Source organism: Ornithorhynchus anatinus, chromosome 2 (assembly GCF_004115215.2).
Source record: "Ornithorhynchus anatinus isolate Pmale09 chromosome 2, mOrnAna1.pri.v4, whole genome shotgun sequence".
NCBI classification, from domain to species: domain Eukaryota; kingdom Metazoa; phylum Chordata; class Mammalia; order Monotremata; family Ornithorhynchidae; genus Ornithorhynchus; species Ornithorhynchus anatinus.
This window is the reverse complement of record NC_041729.1, coordinates 95,659,344-95,676,520: the sequence shown is the minus strand read 5'-3', so window position 1 is coordinate 95,676,520 and position 17,177 is coordinate 95,659,344. Positions and strand designations below refer to the sequence as shown.

The following is a 17,177-nucleotide window of genomic DNA, read 5'->3' as shown; positions in this document are numbered from 1 at the left end:
ATCTTGGGGACCATGCTTGCACACAGTTACATTTGTCCCCAAGTTTAGGTTGTGCTGAGCACCTCATTATCATGTTTCCCCAAGAGCCATAACTGGCTCATGAGCCACACATTCATAATAATAATGTTGGTATTTGTTAAGCGCTTACTATGTGCAGAGCACTATTCTAAACGCTGGGGTAGATACAGGGTAATGAGGTTGTCCCATGTGAGGCTCACAGTTAATCCCCATTTTACAGATGAGGTAACTGAGGCACAGAGAAGTTAAGTGACTTGCCCACAGTCACACAGCTGACAAGTGGCAGAGCTGGAAGTCAAACTCATGACCTCTGACTCCGAAGCCCAGGCTCTTTTCCACTGAGCTATGCTGCTTCTCCTAACCCTAATTCATGATCTCTGCTCTAGCCTTTACTGCCTTAAAGGGGTGAGAATTACAATGTATTATACAATAATATGGAAACATGCACGGGAGAATCAAACATGAGCCAAAGATTGTCCTAAAGCTTAGACTTTGTAAGTTGTCTCCAAGTAGGAGAGAAATGTGATTGGTTTTATTAAAAACAACACATTCACAAAAAACCCAAGCTTATTTTTAACTGGCCTGCTTAAAGGAAACTTCCCTAAAGGTGAATGATATCTAAACCAGAGATTTCCTTGGAGTTTTTTTGAGAGTTACTGACTGGATCATACCACTTTAGGTAGCTCAATCAGAGATAATAAGATTGGACCTTCAGGATCTTCAAAGAGAACTAAGATAGCACATAGATGAGCCAAAGCTGAAGTTGAAGTTTCATTACATCCAAAGACCATCAGTGGTAACTGTGATAGCAGTTACTCAGAAAACTAATCCAGGAAATGTTTAAATCCAGGTTTAATGGATTCCATATACAGGATCGGTTTTTCCATTGATAAATGGATTTTTTTAAGCTATCATATTAAATGATCACATTATGCCAAGAGAAACTAGAAGTAACAAGTTTTCTTACTGGAACTTCTATTACTGGCCTCTCATATTTTAGAGACCTGCTCTATGAGAGATACTTTTATTTTTTTTTTTAACAAAGTACACTGGAACATGCTTTTCCATTAATTTTAGCCATTTTCCATGGCTGCATCGAACTATGAATCCATAAAGATAAAGAGGCAAAAGTAGACCCAAAAAATCAGTATAGAAAAGACATGAACTTGAAATCATCATCTTGCATTAGTTGTAATACAAATGTCCAATGTGCTTAAATTTAACTTGCTATTTAGAGGTAGTAATTGCAATAATATCCAAATGATGTATAATGTGTTGAACATTTTATCTGCAAACCATTGATCTCCTTCAACAGAGTCCTTAGTTGTAATTCACCTTGATTCAAAATGAATACCTCTATAGACATGAAATCCAATCCTCCAAGCTAGACCTGGGAGCAATTGTTGGGATGAGGTAGGTTTTTGAAGAAATGGAATAAACTGAAGTTTATGAAAACCCTCATGAGAAACTCACAATACTGGGGAAAATGTGCAGTATTCTTGAAGCACCCTCATATTGTCTACTTCATTTGATTGCAAGCAAGTAGAACAAATATCCAGGTGTCAGGAGTTCTCCCATTTCCTCAGAAAGAAAGAAAGATGGTGAAACTCTTGGCTGTTGTTCATTCATTCATTCAATAGTATTTATTGAGCGCTTACTATGTGCAGAGCACTGTACTAACCGCTTGGAATGTACAGGTCGGCAATAGATAGAGACAGTCCCTGCCCTTTGACGGGCTTACAGTCTAATCGTAAGTTATGGTAAGTTGTTGTTAAATCAGCCATTTGGTGAGTTCCCAGCCTATCTTCCCAATGTGTGTAGAGTTTGCCAAGTTGGAAGATCCGAGTAGGGATCTCAATGGGGCAAAGAATGTAATTTTGAATTTACTGCGGGAGCCAACTCCCAAGGACACCCTAGGGTGGGGGAGAAGCCATTGGCAAGTGACACACAGAATGTATTTGATATTTTTCCTCAGTTTATGATATTTCCCTCTCTCAAGTGCATTCTCACTCTTCACCATGCAGATAATGGAAATGTGTCTAGTTGGTGATTCAGTCTTTGTGTCTTAAATAATTGCCCATGGCAATAGAAGGCAAGCAAGTATTAAAAATTGATATCCCCAGCCTATATTTTAGACATTCTCCTCCTTTCAATGCCAGCCTCCTTTTTAGCACAACTTGGCCCAAGGAATGGTAAAAAACATAAAAACCTGACATTTGATTTTCCCTTCTGCTAGTGAAAGTACTGCTAATCAGAAAAATGACCAAAGAAGGAAGAAGAGAAAGGGATAGAAAGAGAGCAAAATGGAAGGGAAATACTAGGCCATAATAATCCACAAAGTGGATGACTGAATCAAGGCAAGAGCGATATGTATTTCTAAAATCATTTTGATTTCTTCCATCTCCAAAGAGGTCAAGCAGGCAGTTGTCTGAAGCCAGGCAGTGTTCTGTAAATGATAGTGATGTAAGCAGGGATACAGTCAACAGTGATTTATTTAGTCAAGAAAATTATATTCAATATCCCCCTATTTTAAAATGCATGAACTCCTAGGGAAAAGCAAAGGGGGAAGATGAAAGTATATGAACAGTTTTTAAAAAAAAAAAAAACTAGACTCTAGCTTTTAACTTTGCTTACCCTCATAGACTCTCAAGTTATATTTCCACCTTAATCTGCTGCACACATTCACATTCTTTTATAGGCATTATTCTTTGAAGCTAAGCCTTGTGACTTCTGTGTTTCTTTTCCCAATCCTCCTAAGCTTAAAAATAATATGATGAACTATGCCCATAGACATGGGGAGTAACTAGCTTTGGAGTGGAGGAATCTTTAATACTTAAAGATTGTAAGCTCCTTGTGGGCAGAGAATGTGTCTGTTGTGTCTGGCACTGTTTGATGCTCCTCACCTCACCTTTTGGGACAGAAAGAGCAGCCATAGCTTTCCTGTCACACTCGTTGACAGCTTGATAGGAGTCAGCAGGAAGTGAAACAGCCAAGCTGGCAAACCTGTTTGCTTGCCTTAATATATTTTTATTTATTTATTTTCATTTATTTATGTATATTAACATCTATCTCACACTCTAGACTGTGAGCTCATTGTGTTCAGGGAAGGTATCTGTGGTTGCATTGTACTCTCCCAAGCGCTTAGTATAGTGCTTTGCACAAAGTAAGCACTCAATAAATACGATTGAATGAATAAAAGAATGAACTTGCCCAAGGTCACATAGCACAGAAGTGGCAGAGTTGCAATTAGAACCCAGTGTTTGTTGCATATTGTACATTACAGAGATTAATCATCATAGCATAATTGATATCACCTTTAATATAGAAATCTGCATGTGGTGGAACCCGTCATTCAATATGTTCTGCTCTGCTAACCATGCCTTTCCTCTCTTGGAACCCAGCAACAAAAGTTGCAATCAGCTAGGGCAATAGAGACCTGAGTTTCTTCCTTATAAATCTAAGTAGGGATAGGACTGCCACTGCCTACTTTTAAAGGCTTATCACTCTACCAGGATTGGGCGCTTGCAGAAAACCATCTAACCCCTATGAGGTGCTTACATAACAAGCCCAAAATAAAGGTAGGGGAGTTGATTTTGCTTACGTCAACTTTGCTTACTGCTTTCAGTTGCTCTCTGATCTAAACTGCTGAGTAAAAACTTAGATAGGGAAAGATTTAATTTTACCTGGGGGCTTATGGTTCCAAGACACCAAGACATTTTGTTATTTGGAATCCCATGCCTTTATAGTCTTGAAATTATATTAGTATTAATAATGTGACCATATGTTGAGCATTTCTATCATCCATGCAGGTTGGAGGCGGACATTGGGTTATCTCCACTAATAAGCATACCAAAGGGCAGCTTTTTTTTATGTTATTTGTTTAGCACTTAAAGCATTGTTCTAAATGTTGAAATAAAGAGAAGTTTATCAGGCCAAATACAGTTCCTGTCCCACCTGGGGCTCACAATCAAAGGAGGGATAACAGGTATCGAATGGCCAATTTGCAGTTTAGGAAATTGAAGAACAGAGGAAGTTAAATGATTTGCTCAAGATTACACAGCCGCAAGTGGTAGAGCTGGGTTTAGAAAACAGGTCCTCTGGCTTCCAGGCCGGGCTTTAATTCACTGAGCTACGCTGCTGTTTCTTTAGGAAGCAGGCAGCCTTGGGTCCTCCACAAATGTACCTCTCCCAGGAAGAGAGAGGAAGGATGCTTGAATCCCATCTCATAAACCCTGGCCCCCTGACTCTAATGAAAAGTGTTTCTTGAGCTTAAATGTGACCCACTGGGTGTTTGCCTTCTGGAGGTCATTCAGTATCCTGACAAATGATTAGGTTTTGTATTTGTACAGGATCTTGGCAGCACTGCTTAGTGGAAAGATAATAGGCCTGGGAGTCAGAGGACTTGGGTTCTAATCCCAGCTCCTCCATGTACCTTTTGTATGAACCTGAACAAGGCACTTAAATTCTCTCTGCCTCAGTTACCTCATTTGTAAAATGTAGATTAAGACTGTGAGCCCCTTTGAGTCAGGGACTATTTCTAACCCTTTTTATCCTATGTCTGCTCCAGTTGCTTAGTACAGTGGTTGGTACATAAAGGATTTAACAAATGCCACTTTTAAAAATGAAGATGGGAAGGAGGGAAATGTTTTCTTTCCAGTCTTGGAGACCCAGAATTGTTCAAGTAAGTTTGCAGATAAGATGCCTAACTTATTTAATGACCTATTTTCTCTTTTTGCAGACATGTGTTCCGGGATTTTATAGACTATCTTCGGAACCCAGTGGGCAAAGAACTGGATTAACCCTTGGTGCCTGTGTCCCATGCCAGTGCAATGGGCACAGCAATTTCTGTGACCCTGAAACGTCTATCTGTCAGGTATTCATCTCAGCCAGTTGTGTATTTGGGCACCAATATTGTTTCTCTTCATGTAAATTCAGCCATAGGAAAGCCTCACTAAACAGCAGAGGGCATATTTGATCTTTTTATGATTTATTGGCATCAACTACCATCTCTAGACAGATGATTTCCAAAACTACATCTCTCACCCTGTTCTTTCCCCTTATCTGCAGTCTTGTATTTCCTCCTGCCTCAGAACATCTCTACTCTGGTGTCCTGCTGACACTTCAAACTAACACAAAACTCCTTATCTTCCCACCCAAATCCTACCTTCCCCCTGACTTACCCATCACTATAGACAGCACTACCATCTACCCAGTCTCTCCAGCCCTTAACCTTTGGATTATCCTCAATTCATTATCCTAGGCCACGCAGTGAGAAGCTTTGAACCCAGGTGTAAAGAGTATGGGCCTGGGAGTCAGAGGATCTGAGTTGTACTTTTGACTCCATCACTTACCTGCTGTGTGACCTTCGGCAAATCACTTAACTTCTCTGTGCCTCAATTCCCTCATTGGCAAAATGGTGATTTAAAACCTGTTCTCCTTCCTACTTAGACTTTGAAGGTCCATGTATGCCCTAAGTATTTATATCTACCCAGTGCTTAGCACAATACTTTGTACATAGTAACAAAGATTATTATTATCATTATCATAATCATCTTTCTCATACAACCCATATATACAATCTGCCACCAAATCTTCTTCATTTTACCTTCAAAATAAGCTCAAATTGTCCCTTTCTTTTCCATTTAAACTGACACTAGGCCTGGAAATCAGAAGACCTGGATTCTAATTCTAACTTTGCCACTTGCCTTCTGTGTGACTTTGGACAAGTTATTTATTCATTCAATCATAATTACTGAGCGCTTACTCTGTACAAGGCTTAGTACTGTGTACTAAGCACTTGGGTCACAACTTATCTGTGTCTCAGTTTCCACATCTATAAATTGGGAATTAAACGTCCATTCTTCCTCCCTCCTCAGATCATGAGCCCTGTGTGGGAGAGGAACTGTGTCTGACTGCATCTACCCCAGCGCTTAGTACAGTGCTTTGGATATAGTAAACATTTGAACATTATTATTATCATTATTTTTATTATCACTATCATTGTTGTTGCTATTCTTTTGAAAAAGAAAAATCAAACATCACAGCACATTTCTAGTTAGAGGGATTTGATGCCCAGCCTCGCGTATACCATGTGGCTTCGGTGGGGTGTCAATGACACCAGTCTTTGCTACTTCCTAACTTCTGTGCTGGCAGCTCCTCCTTGTTCTACACTCCTGCAGCAGGGATGGAGCTTGGGTTCTTCAGTTTGGGTGAGGGAATAGGGGTGGGTCTGGCACCCTGTTCCCCTCCATTCCCGCACTTGGATCCTGGAGCTCTGGGGTGGATAAAACTCAGGGATTGAGTGGTTTGGGGTTTCGTATCTGATTATCCAAAATCACTCTGCAGAAAAGTCACCCAGAAAGGGCTCATAGCCTATGAAACTTGTTATATAACAGAAGAGTTTGTAGGGAGTTTTGTTTAAGGGCCCACTGCAATGTCAGTTATTCATGAATACTATTCATAATAGTGGTATTTATAAAGCAGTTATGTGCCAGGCACTGTGCTAAATGCTGGAGTAGATACAAACTCATCAGCTTGGACAGTTTCTTTCTCACATTGGGCTCATAGTCTAAGAGCAAGGGAAAACAGGAATTTTTTTTCTTCATTTCACAGTTGAGACAGTTGATGTGCAGATAAGTTAAGGCAAGCTGTTTATTGTTATTTTGTACTCTCCCAAGTGCTTAGTACAGTGCTCTGCACACAGTAAACACTCAAGAAATATGATTGAATATAACACAGGGAGGGAGAACATTAACAATAATTGTACCTTGAATGTGTAAAGGACTTTTTGAGTTTTCAAAATTACTCATCTCATTTTGTCCTCACAACACTCTGTAGGGTGAGACAGAATCTAATGTATTCATGCCAAATCGATGTTGGTCATCAAAAACTCCTGTGTATCAAAAGCTGTGCTGAAATTTCTGGCCAATAAACACCCAGAACCAGGGAGTTTCAGGAGAAAGCAGGGCAGAGCCAATCCTATCTACCCTTTCCTAGGTTTCATTGCCTCCTTACAGCACAGTCCTTCAAGACTTACACTGCCCTTAACAAAGAACCCTGCTGCTCCTGGCCTCCATGCCCTAAACTTCCCCTGTGACAGTTCTTGCCCATTTTCTCTACTCCTCATCAGCACCCGTCCCCATCAGCAGCCTGAGTGCTTTTCTCCAAGGCTGGATTAAGACTCCCCCCACCCCCACCAGTTTCCCCACAACAAAGCTGCTTTGCCCTCCTAGGAATACTGAATAATGTAAATTTTTATTTTACAGTTTCTATGGTTCATACTTCCTCTTCCTCAGTCTATTCATATGCCCCCTATCTCTGCTCTTGCCTTTCTTCCTTGTGGAAGGAGGGTAGAGTCCTTTCTTGGCTTAAAAGTTCGTTTTTTTGCAACTCTGACACCCCCATTTATCCCGTTTCCTTGACCAATAGGATATTCCTACCAGTCAACAACTTCAGAATCTTTTCCTCATTTGTGTTCCAAATAAACAACATTGGTCCATGCCTTGCCCTTAAGCAGGAACCACTGGCCAGATATTTTTATTTATTTTTAACATAGCTAAGTTTATGCTTCTTTGATGGGAATTACATTGCCTCACTTAAACTTTTATACAAGTCGTTAAATATGTGTGAATGAATCCACCTGATTATCATTATCATCCTCATATTAATATAACCTTCTAACATACTTCAGTTGAAGATATTTTTCACTACTGTCTATTTTTAGCTTGTTTTAAAAAGCTTTACCATTTAGAGACAATTTTCCTTCATGAAAATTCATGGTTTTTAATCCCCTCAGACTATTACTTAGCTGTGAGACAATATTTTTCTTAATTGGGTAACACCGTTTATCTGAGTTCCTGTTATTATGATATTGTGATTGCATTTGGTTGGCTCTTATTGCTTTATTCATATATCTGGTTTGTTATCCAGTCCCTACTTTGAATCCTTTTTTAAAGCTAGCATTTTAATGAACAAACCTATTGACCAGCATCATCTGGATTTCTTTTATTTTACACTTCATTTCCTTCACAATCCGTAATGAATGCAATCAAAATGATGATGATGTGCTGCGGTGAAGTTATTCAAGGTGTTCCATGAATTCCTATTTGAATCTTTCTCCCAGAGCAGTCCAGCAAGGTCTACAGAACTGCAATTTCCAGAATAATTCAGATGGTAGGGAGGGTGCCGGAGAAGGGGGTAGCAGGTGTGCAGGGCTGCTTTTGCCTGAACTTCATGGGTTCTTTGAAGTATGTCATGTTTTTTTTTTTTAATTTATCTTCTCATTGCACTAGAAAAATGTCTATGATGAAAGAGGAAAATGAAAAAAGAAAATACAGTTTCCAGAATTTTGTTTTCCTTCCTACAGTCTGGTGATCCAGAAACCTGGCAGAGCCATCATTATTAGTGGTATTTATTGAATGCTTACTATATGCAGAGCACTGTACTAAGTGCTTAGGAGTGTACAGTATAACAGGTTGGCAGACACATTTCCTGCCCACTTTGAGCTTACAATCTAGAATATATAAACTTTCTTTCTGTGATTGTTGTTAGGTTCAGGTGACCACAATCACCATCTAAAAACCAGCAGTATACTTGGACATACAGGGAAAGGAGGCCCACTACCTCATGTTACTTTAACTAATCAATTGATGGTATATATTGGGTGCAGGGTACTATACTAAGCACTTGGGGAGTACCACAGAATTGTTGAACATGATCCTGTCCTCAAGGAGCTTAAAATCTCATAGAACACATAATCAAGACTTCTCACTGACTGGAAATTCTCTTCTTTCATTCTTTATAACTTTCCTAGGAGGCAAGATTGTTGCCAGGTTTCCAAAAATTAAATTATCTTGTTAGAAAAATGGTTGTTTTTTTTTAAAAAAAAACCAACTATCAAGTTTCTCCTTTAAATGTCAAATTGTATCCATCTGGAGAGTAAAAAGTCAATCTGGGGTTACTAATTTTAGGGGAAGATTTAGGCAGAAATTACAGTCAAAACTATAGAATTTCTTAAGAATTTGTCTGAATGATGATCATCTTTCTTGAACACTGTAAAGGACCATCAGGAGTGTCATTACTGGGATTGACTGGTGCTCCATTCAGGCCAGTGTTTTGCCTTGGACAGTGATGAGATGTTTAGAGGAGTCATATGATATTTGACCTCACTGATTTTGGTCTGTCCCTATTCTCTCAGATACTTCAGATTCAGATACTAAGACCTGCCATTTGCAATTTCTTAGATAAGGAAACTGTACTGAGAAACGTTTATGTTAAGAACAACTCATCTCAAAAAAAGAGAATTCTGTAGGGGATGAGTTAATATGAAGGCTGAAGACAAAATGGTCTCCTAACCTTTGCAATTCTAAACCAAACTTCGAATGTCTCTTTCTCTTTTGCAGAACTGTCAGCACAATACTGCTGGAGACTCTTGTGAAAGGTGTGCTGTTGGGTACTATGGAATAGTCAGGGGATTACCGGATGACTGTCAGCGTTGTGCTTGCCCTCTAATCAGTTCAAGCAACAAGTAAGGATTTCTTTCCCAATGAATTATTTCATCCATCTTATTACAAGATGTCAGTATGGTGGACTGGCCACTTTCTCCTGAATTAATGTAAAGTATAACTAACCTGTGCAGTTTCACTCACTAGGATCCACTAGATTTTTATTATCCTTTTATATCAACATAAAAGTTTCAGCCATATGAATTCTTCCCATGTCAATAAGGATGGAAACTACCTTGTACTGTATAATTAATGTGGGCAAAATTAGGGTTTAATTCAATATAGCCACAAGTGTCTGAAAGTAATAGTAGTGATGGTGGTAATAGTACTAAGAAAATTTATGAAGCACTTACTAGATGCAAAGCACTGTACTAAGCATTTGGGGAAGTACAGCAGAGGCATGAAATATAGTATTTGTCCACAGGGCACTTAATAAGCTCAAATGGGGGAGTAATAAAAATATTGAAAAGTGGAATCAGAATAAATAATTGAATTTAAAATTAGATATACATGTATATATTATATATACACATATAAACTATGTGGTATATAAATAAAATACATAAATAAACGGTACTCAATTGAATTATATATGTTTATGGTTATATATGTTCATTAACTATATATTGCATATATACTATATACCATTAACAAACACAAGTGCTAGTCATATATATAAATAAATACAAATTGCTAGAGGTGATTTTTCAGTTGATACAATTTAAAATGCTGAGAACTAATCTTACTGAAAGACGTGTGATTGGAAAGCTCTGAAGATGGAGAGAACTGTGGTCTGAGAGAAGAAGAATAGCCTAATGGAAGGAGCATGGGCTTAAGGAGTCAGAAAACCTGAGTTCTTATCCTAGCTCTGCCATTTGCCTACTGTGTGTTCACTTAGACTGTGAGCCCCATGTGGGACAGATTGTGTCTCACCTAATGAACTTGTGTCTATCCTAGTGCTTAGACCAGTGCTTGACACATAGTAAGTGCTTAACAAATGCCATAATGATGTTAATAATCTAGTAGAGTTGAGGAGAAATGGCATTCCAGTGGTGGAGAAGTGTGTGGCATAGGTAACAGTCCAGTACAGGAGGGATTTGGTGCCTTGGGGAAGAACAGTGAAAGCAAGCTGGGGCATAGCAGGTGAAGAGAATGGATAAATAAGATGGGGAGAGTTGATGGAGAGGAGAATAGAATATGAAGGCTTGTTCTCTCCTCTCAGGAAAGATGCAGTCTAGAAGAGGAGCTTGTAATTGAAGCAAGAGCATGACATATAAAATTGGGAGGGGAGAAGCTGGGAGCCCTGTGTGGAGCCTAATACAGTAGTCTAACCATAATGTGATTAGAGCTTGGGCTAAGGTACTAGCGTTTTTTGTGCCACCTTGCTGTGTCCTTGCTTCTTGTAAAGGAGCTCCATATTTAATTTCTTTAAAGTACTATGTATTGATGGTATGGCGGTCACCAAATATAGGAGAGAAAGCTTCCATTCCATAGAGCCCTCAAAGTCTCCCTTCTTCTCTTCAAAGAGGAGACTCATAAGGACTCAGCTTCAATAAGATAGAAGCTTATCTTCTATCATAAGATAAAAGCTTATCTTATCTTCTTATCTTCTATCTTCCATGTTACATTCATTTACCTTCAGCTTGCTGTATCCTCTCATACAGCATGGGTCTGGGAGTCCAGGGAACCTGAGTTCTAAACCCAGCTCTGCCACGTACTTGATGTGTGACCTTTGGGCAAGTTACTTTACTTCCCTGTGATTGTTTCTTCCTCTGCAATATGGGGATTCAATACCTGTTCTCCCTCCTACTTAGGTGTGCGAGCCATATGGGACCTGATTATCTTATATCTACCCTAATATTTAGTACAGCACTTGACACAAAGAAGCACTTAACAAATATTTATTATTAATATTATCATTATTACTCTTGGGGGTATTCCCAGGACAAGTATTTAAAACCCCTGCAATCCACCAACCCGTTCAACCCCATATACGTAAAATAAATAAATACTATTGAATATACGTGCATTTACCCAGTTTTCAAACATGGGGGAGCCATGGTCCCCACTCATCGGCCAATAAGTTAAAGATCATTTCTGGTTTAGGCAGCTGTAGACAATTTATTCTGTTAGTTCAGATAATGCATGTCACATGCCTTTCCCCCTAGGCTATTAGAGAGCAACTCCTTCCTGCTTCCTCTGTTTCAGAGATTATATTAGTACCATTTTTAGGGTATCCAAGGAAGATCTTAACTGAGTGAAATATGGATGGTATTGCCTCTCCCCATTGAAGGAAGTGCTTAGTCTGCTTAGTCCTTATATCTCTCCCAGACACTAAATGGCAGCTCCAGAAAAGATAGCAACCTTATTTTTCAAACTTCTTTAATAAGAAAGCAGCCAATCCTCTTTTTCTTACGAAAGTATTCCTTCTTTTATTGATTGAGGGAACTGGTGAAATCTAGATTTGAAAAATATCAGGTTGAAGATTTTATTTGCACTTCTACTTCCATAACCATTCTTAGGGAACATGGAAAGCCCAAATCTGAATCAGCAACTACAGGATAATTCAATAATACCTACATATATCACGTGTTTCAAGGAAGGCACCATCATCATCTAAGGGTATCTAGCCAAATGTGTGCATAATCAAATGATTTTTACTTCCCAAAGTTTCTTTAGACCAGACCAAGTCCGCCTATTTAGGCTTTGAAGGCCATTTTTTACATTTCTGTGCACTCAGCGTTCAGTCTCAAACCGACAAGCTGAGAAACGGAGCAGAGCTAGCCGCTTATGTGTTTGCAGATCTATTTTTATGGAGTAAAAAATGTGTTGGGTAATGAGTTTGTGAGTAGTAGATCAATTTGTTTACATTTTTGCAAAGGTGTAATTCTATTACGCATTCAGGCGTTATTGATTTAATGCATTATAAGTGAGTTGGAAATAGGATGCTGACTCCACAGCACCAACTGGGAGTTCGTGCCAGACCCAAACCACCTGGGTGCTTTTTCAGCATTTGGTTTAGGCTTTGTTATGCAAATGATAGTTGAGGACTGGTGACTTGCACCCAACTCGGGGTACTGTTTCTCTGGGAGACCAGGATCCCATTTTAACAAGCAGGTATTCCCCAGAATGGCTCCTTTCCTTTATTTAAGAGTAATTTAGAGAAGCAGTATGGCCTAATGGATTGAGCATGGGTCTGGGAGCCAGAACTGCCTTGATTCTGATCCCAACTCCACCACTTGTTTGCTGTGTGACTTTGGCCAAGCCACTTAACTTACAGTGCTTGCCACATAGTAAGTGCTTGGCAAATGTGGTCAGGGAATGTGTCTGTTTATATTATACTCTCCCAAGTGCTTAGTATAGTGCTTTGCTCACAGAAAGCACTCAGTGAATATGATCGAATGAAAGAATGAAGGAAATTTCCATGCAGAGTGAAGGTGATCCGATCACCCAATGTATTGTTTTGTGGAAGTGGCATAACATCGGTCTTGTGGTTCAGTTTCAGCCCCTCTTGTGTCCTGGAAGGATTGGATGACTACCGCTGTACGGCCTGTCCACGTGGATATGAGGGCCAATATTGTGAAAGGTAAAAAATACAGCTGAGAAAAATAACCCCCAAGGAATAGGGGCTGGGTGACAGTGCTGGAAACAGTGAGGATAATAGATGCAGAAATCCCTTTACAGTTGGTTCAACGGGGTCAAAATTCAGTCATCACTAGCGATGCTTAGTGAATAGACCAAGGGCCTTGGAGTCAGAAGGACCTGGGTTCTAATCCTGGCTCTGCCACACCTGTGCTGTGTGATCTTGAGCAAGTCACTTTACTTCTCTGTGCCTCAGTTCCCTCATCTGTAAAATGGGGATTAAGACTGTGAGCCCCATGTGGGAAAGGAACTGTGATCAAGCCGATTAGCTTATATCTACCCCAGCACTTGGCATAGTAAGCTCTACACTGTAAGATCATTGTGGACAGGAATGTGTCTATTGTTGTAGTATAGCCTCCCAAGCACTTAGTCTGCTGCTCTGCACATAGTAAGTGCTCAATAAATATGATTGAATGAATGAATGAATAGTTCTTGGCACATAGTAAGCGATTAAAAAGTATCCTCATCATGATTATTATTACTATTATTATTACACCTTATTCATCTTTTTGTTATACAAATATCTTACTTTTCATTAGCTTCCCAAGTATTTCATTGAAAGGGCCAAACATTGGGTGGTTGCATTTCAATCATACCTTCTCTAGCTGCCCTTGAACCACATTTAAAGGGGTGTCATTCCACAGGTGACAATTCGCTATATCTCTTGATCCATCCCAGGCTTCCCTACCTGGGTCCCCCACTGCCACAAGCCCAATTTTCATTCTTGTGAATGAACCCCTGAACATAACCTTAGCTGCCTTGCAGAAGCCCTGGGGTTTAGTGCAATGCCAGCATTTGGTACAGTGCCTGACGTGTAGTAAGCACTCAACAAATACCACAGTTATTATTACTGGATGGTGGAAAAGCTCATAGCTCTCATCATTTCAGAACTTTGTGGTGAGAATCAAGCTCGGTAACAACAATCATACGAGGATCTTCGATTGTTGTTGAAGGGGGCCATCATTACACTATTCAGACCCAGAATAGTGGAGATTTTTTGTTTCTGAAGTGCTGAACATCCTTGCTCCATGGTTTGCTTCATTAAACAAAAATTATGAAAGCAATTAACTCCAAATGGCATCCACTGTGCCCAATGCATATCATGAATGCGAGTGAATGAGAGGGTTGTATATTATATTTGAGTTCAAAGATAAACTGTCTTTTTCTCTAAAACATTATGGCAATTTTGTATTCAGGATTTTATGCTAATTAATACGTCAGACAATTTATCGCATTACAAAAGTGACTTTTGCTAAGCTTCATTATTATGTTAGAGTTGAATTTAATTGTAAACTTACATAATTATTTCCACTCCCTCTGACCACATCTCTGAAAAGCCTCCAGGGCTAAGTTTTAAGGAAATCTGTCTTATATTCAGTCAGACTTTTTTGAAATTCTGGACAATCGAGAGATTTCCCCTATTGATGTCTAAGAACTTCCTCTCATTTCTAAAGCAGCTTCAATATGGCCAAAAACTGCTTGGCTAAACTTTGTTCCAATAATTCCTAACAAAAATTGATTTAGTCTTGGAAAGGTAGTAACTCTGTTGCCCCTGTTTCATAGCCCGTCAAACGGCAGGGACTGTCTCTATCTGTTGCCGACTTGTTCATCCCAAGCGCTTAGTACAGTGCTCTGCACATAGTAAGCGCTCAATAAATACTATTGAATGAATGAATGAATTGATTCAAATACATTGGCACATGCATCAATCTCCAATCAAAAGCTAAATTAGTACTGTATTTAGAAACACATGGTCTTCATATTATTCTCCATGATTTCAATATGTAGCACTTTTTTATCGATGTGTAGCACTCACTCAGACTGTAAATCTCATGTGGCACAGGGACTTTGTCTGACCTGATTAACTTGTATCCACCCCAATGCTTAGAACAGTGCTTGACACATGGTGAGTGTTTAACCAATACCAGAATAATATATACTGTAATAATAATAACAAAAAGGTAACTTCCAACTAAAAAGTTACACTACTGAAATATTCAAACCCAGCAACCTGTAAATAATGGGGCGACCCAGAAACTCATTCACTAACCAGATGGAAACTTCCTTGAGCAACTGCGGGGTTCAGAAAAGTGCTGATTTCCCCCCCATAGGAGGGGATTCCATTTTGCAGGTAGAAACGGGAAAGCTTATAAGCTAAAATACAAATATGTTTTATTTTAATCCTCCACATATCTGCAGGATAATCCACAAAACCCAAGTAAAGAGCACCATTCAATCATCTGCTTTCTTTTCCAACCTAAGAAAATTGATTTCAATTTCATTTAGAAATGGAAAAATACCATTAGTCCCTGCCTTTGCCTCTGCAGCCAAGTTTTTGGGTTTTTTTTGTAACTTGAGGAAGACCTAATGAAGTTCATGGCTTTTTTTTTTCGGTCATGTAGGCCCTTGTCTTTGGGTGTGTCTTTCAAGACTAAGTCAAGCAGGAACAACATAAGGGCAGAAGACAGCATTAATCCTTTCTCTCCCTCTGGCTCCAGATGTGCCCCTGGCTACACCGGTAACCCCAGCAGCCCCGGAGGCTCCTGTCAGGAATGTGAGTGCGATCGCTATGGTGCGCTGCCTGTCCCCTGTGACCCGATCACGGGGCAGTGCACATGCCGACCTGGATCCACGGGCCTGAAGTGTGCAGGCTGCAAGCCCTGGCATGCGCGTGAAGGCACGGACTGCATGTGTACGTATGTATACTGGCTCTGCCAATAGCTTCAGGGCCTGCTTTGCTTGGTGCATATCCCATTTCTTGGAAAGAATCCCATGTGAGGGTTGGTCGATTAGTATGTTCCATCATCATCATCAATGGTATTTGTTGAGGGTTTACCATGTGCAGGTTGGGCTATGTCCAACCTGATTAACTTGAATCTACCCTAGCACTTAAATTGTAGTTGGCACATAGTGAACACTTAAGAAATACCATAATTATTAATTATTATCATTATGTTCAGAGCATGGTACTAAGTGCTTGGATGAGAGTATAATACAACAGATTTGCGCACAACAAGCTAAAATAGGTCATTCTTCCTGATAGTAGACAGAAAACCTTTACTATTCACCTCCTATTCCAGTTTCTATCATTCTGAACACAGATTGTGAGCCTCTTAAGGGTCAGGATTTGTGTCTTATTCCCACTCGTACACTCTTTCCCAGCACTTACTACAATGTTTTATACATCTCAAGCACCTAATACCATTTCTCCTACTGCTATTAATGCTGAGAAAATTCACTCCATGTTAATTAATTGATTGAAAATCTAGCAAAAGGCTGCTATTTGGGTTTTTTGTTTTGTTTTGAATGTTTTTTGCCAGATCCAGAATTTTTCTGAAGGTTCATACTACTTCCCTGGAAAATTAGAGATCTGGGAATCCTGAATATTTTTTTAGTGTCCATCTATCTAAATTTACCAGCACTGGGCCAGTTCCTTTATGCCTTCAGTTGCCCACAATATGATTGTAATTTTTCTGATTGGCTTTTCCCCCAAGTCCTTCCCTTAAAAATCCAGAGCAGACAGGAGAGGAAACTCTAAAAGAATATCTTTAAATAAATGTGTGGAACAGGGATGTGGAGGTTGAGTCACTTGAAACCCTTGATCTCTTCCTCTTCACTGTTATCGTCTCCTTCTATCCTCCCTTTGGATTTTTTTTTCATATTCAGACTTCAGTACCATTTAATATTGTACTGTTTTCCTCATTGTTCTGATTCCTGAATCTTCTTTGTTGTAGGATGCAGTACTTTATTAAAAACAAATGCAAAATCAGGTCATAAACTGAATTTGGATGCTATCAATCCCTGCTGAAATGATTTCTCTACCATTAAAAACCTGCTGAGAAGCTAATTAAATTATGATATTAGTTCCCAAGATAATTTAGTCCACTGCTTAATTTAAGAAAGATAGAACCTGCAGTGGCCCCACCCATTCTCCCCAACTTTTTTAATGATTTGCATGTTTCAGTGTAATTGAACAGCTCAAAATGATGTTAATGCCATTTTTAACTAAAGGGC

The 17,177-nt window shown here is 39.4% G+C and overlaps 1 protein-coding gene across 1 annotated transcript in view; it reads left to right on the top strand.

Annotated features, from left to right (window-relative positions):
• The window catches only part of LAMA2 (laminin subunit alpha 2), a 586,243-nt gene that overhangs the window by 409,895 nt on the left and 159,171 nt on the right, over positions 1-17,177 (top strand). The window contains 4 exon segments of the mRNA XM_029049645.2: positions 4,757-4,891; positions 9,420-9,544; positions 13,021-13,107; positions 15,662-15,855. Of these exon segments, the coding sequence (XP_028905478.1) occupies positions 4,757-4,891; positions 9,420-9,544; positions 13,021-13,107; positions 15,662-15,855 (541 nt within the window).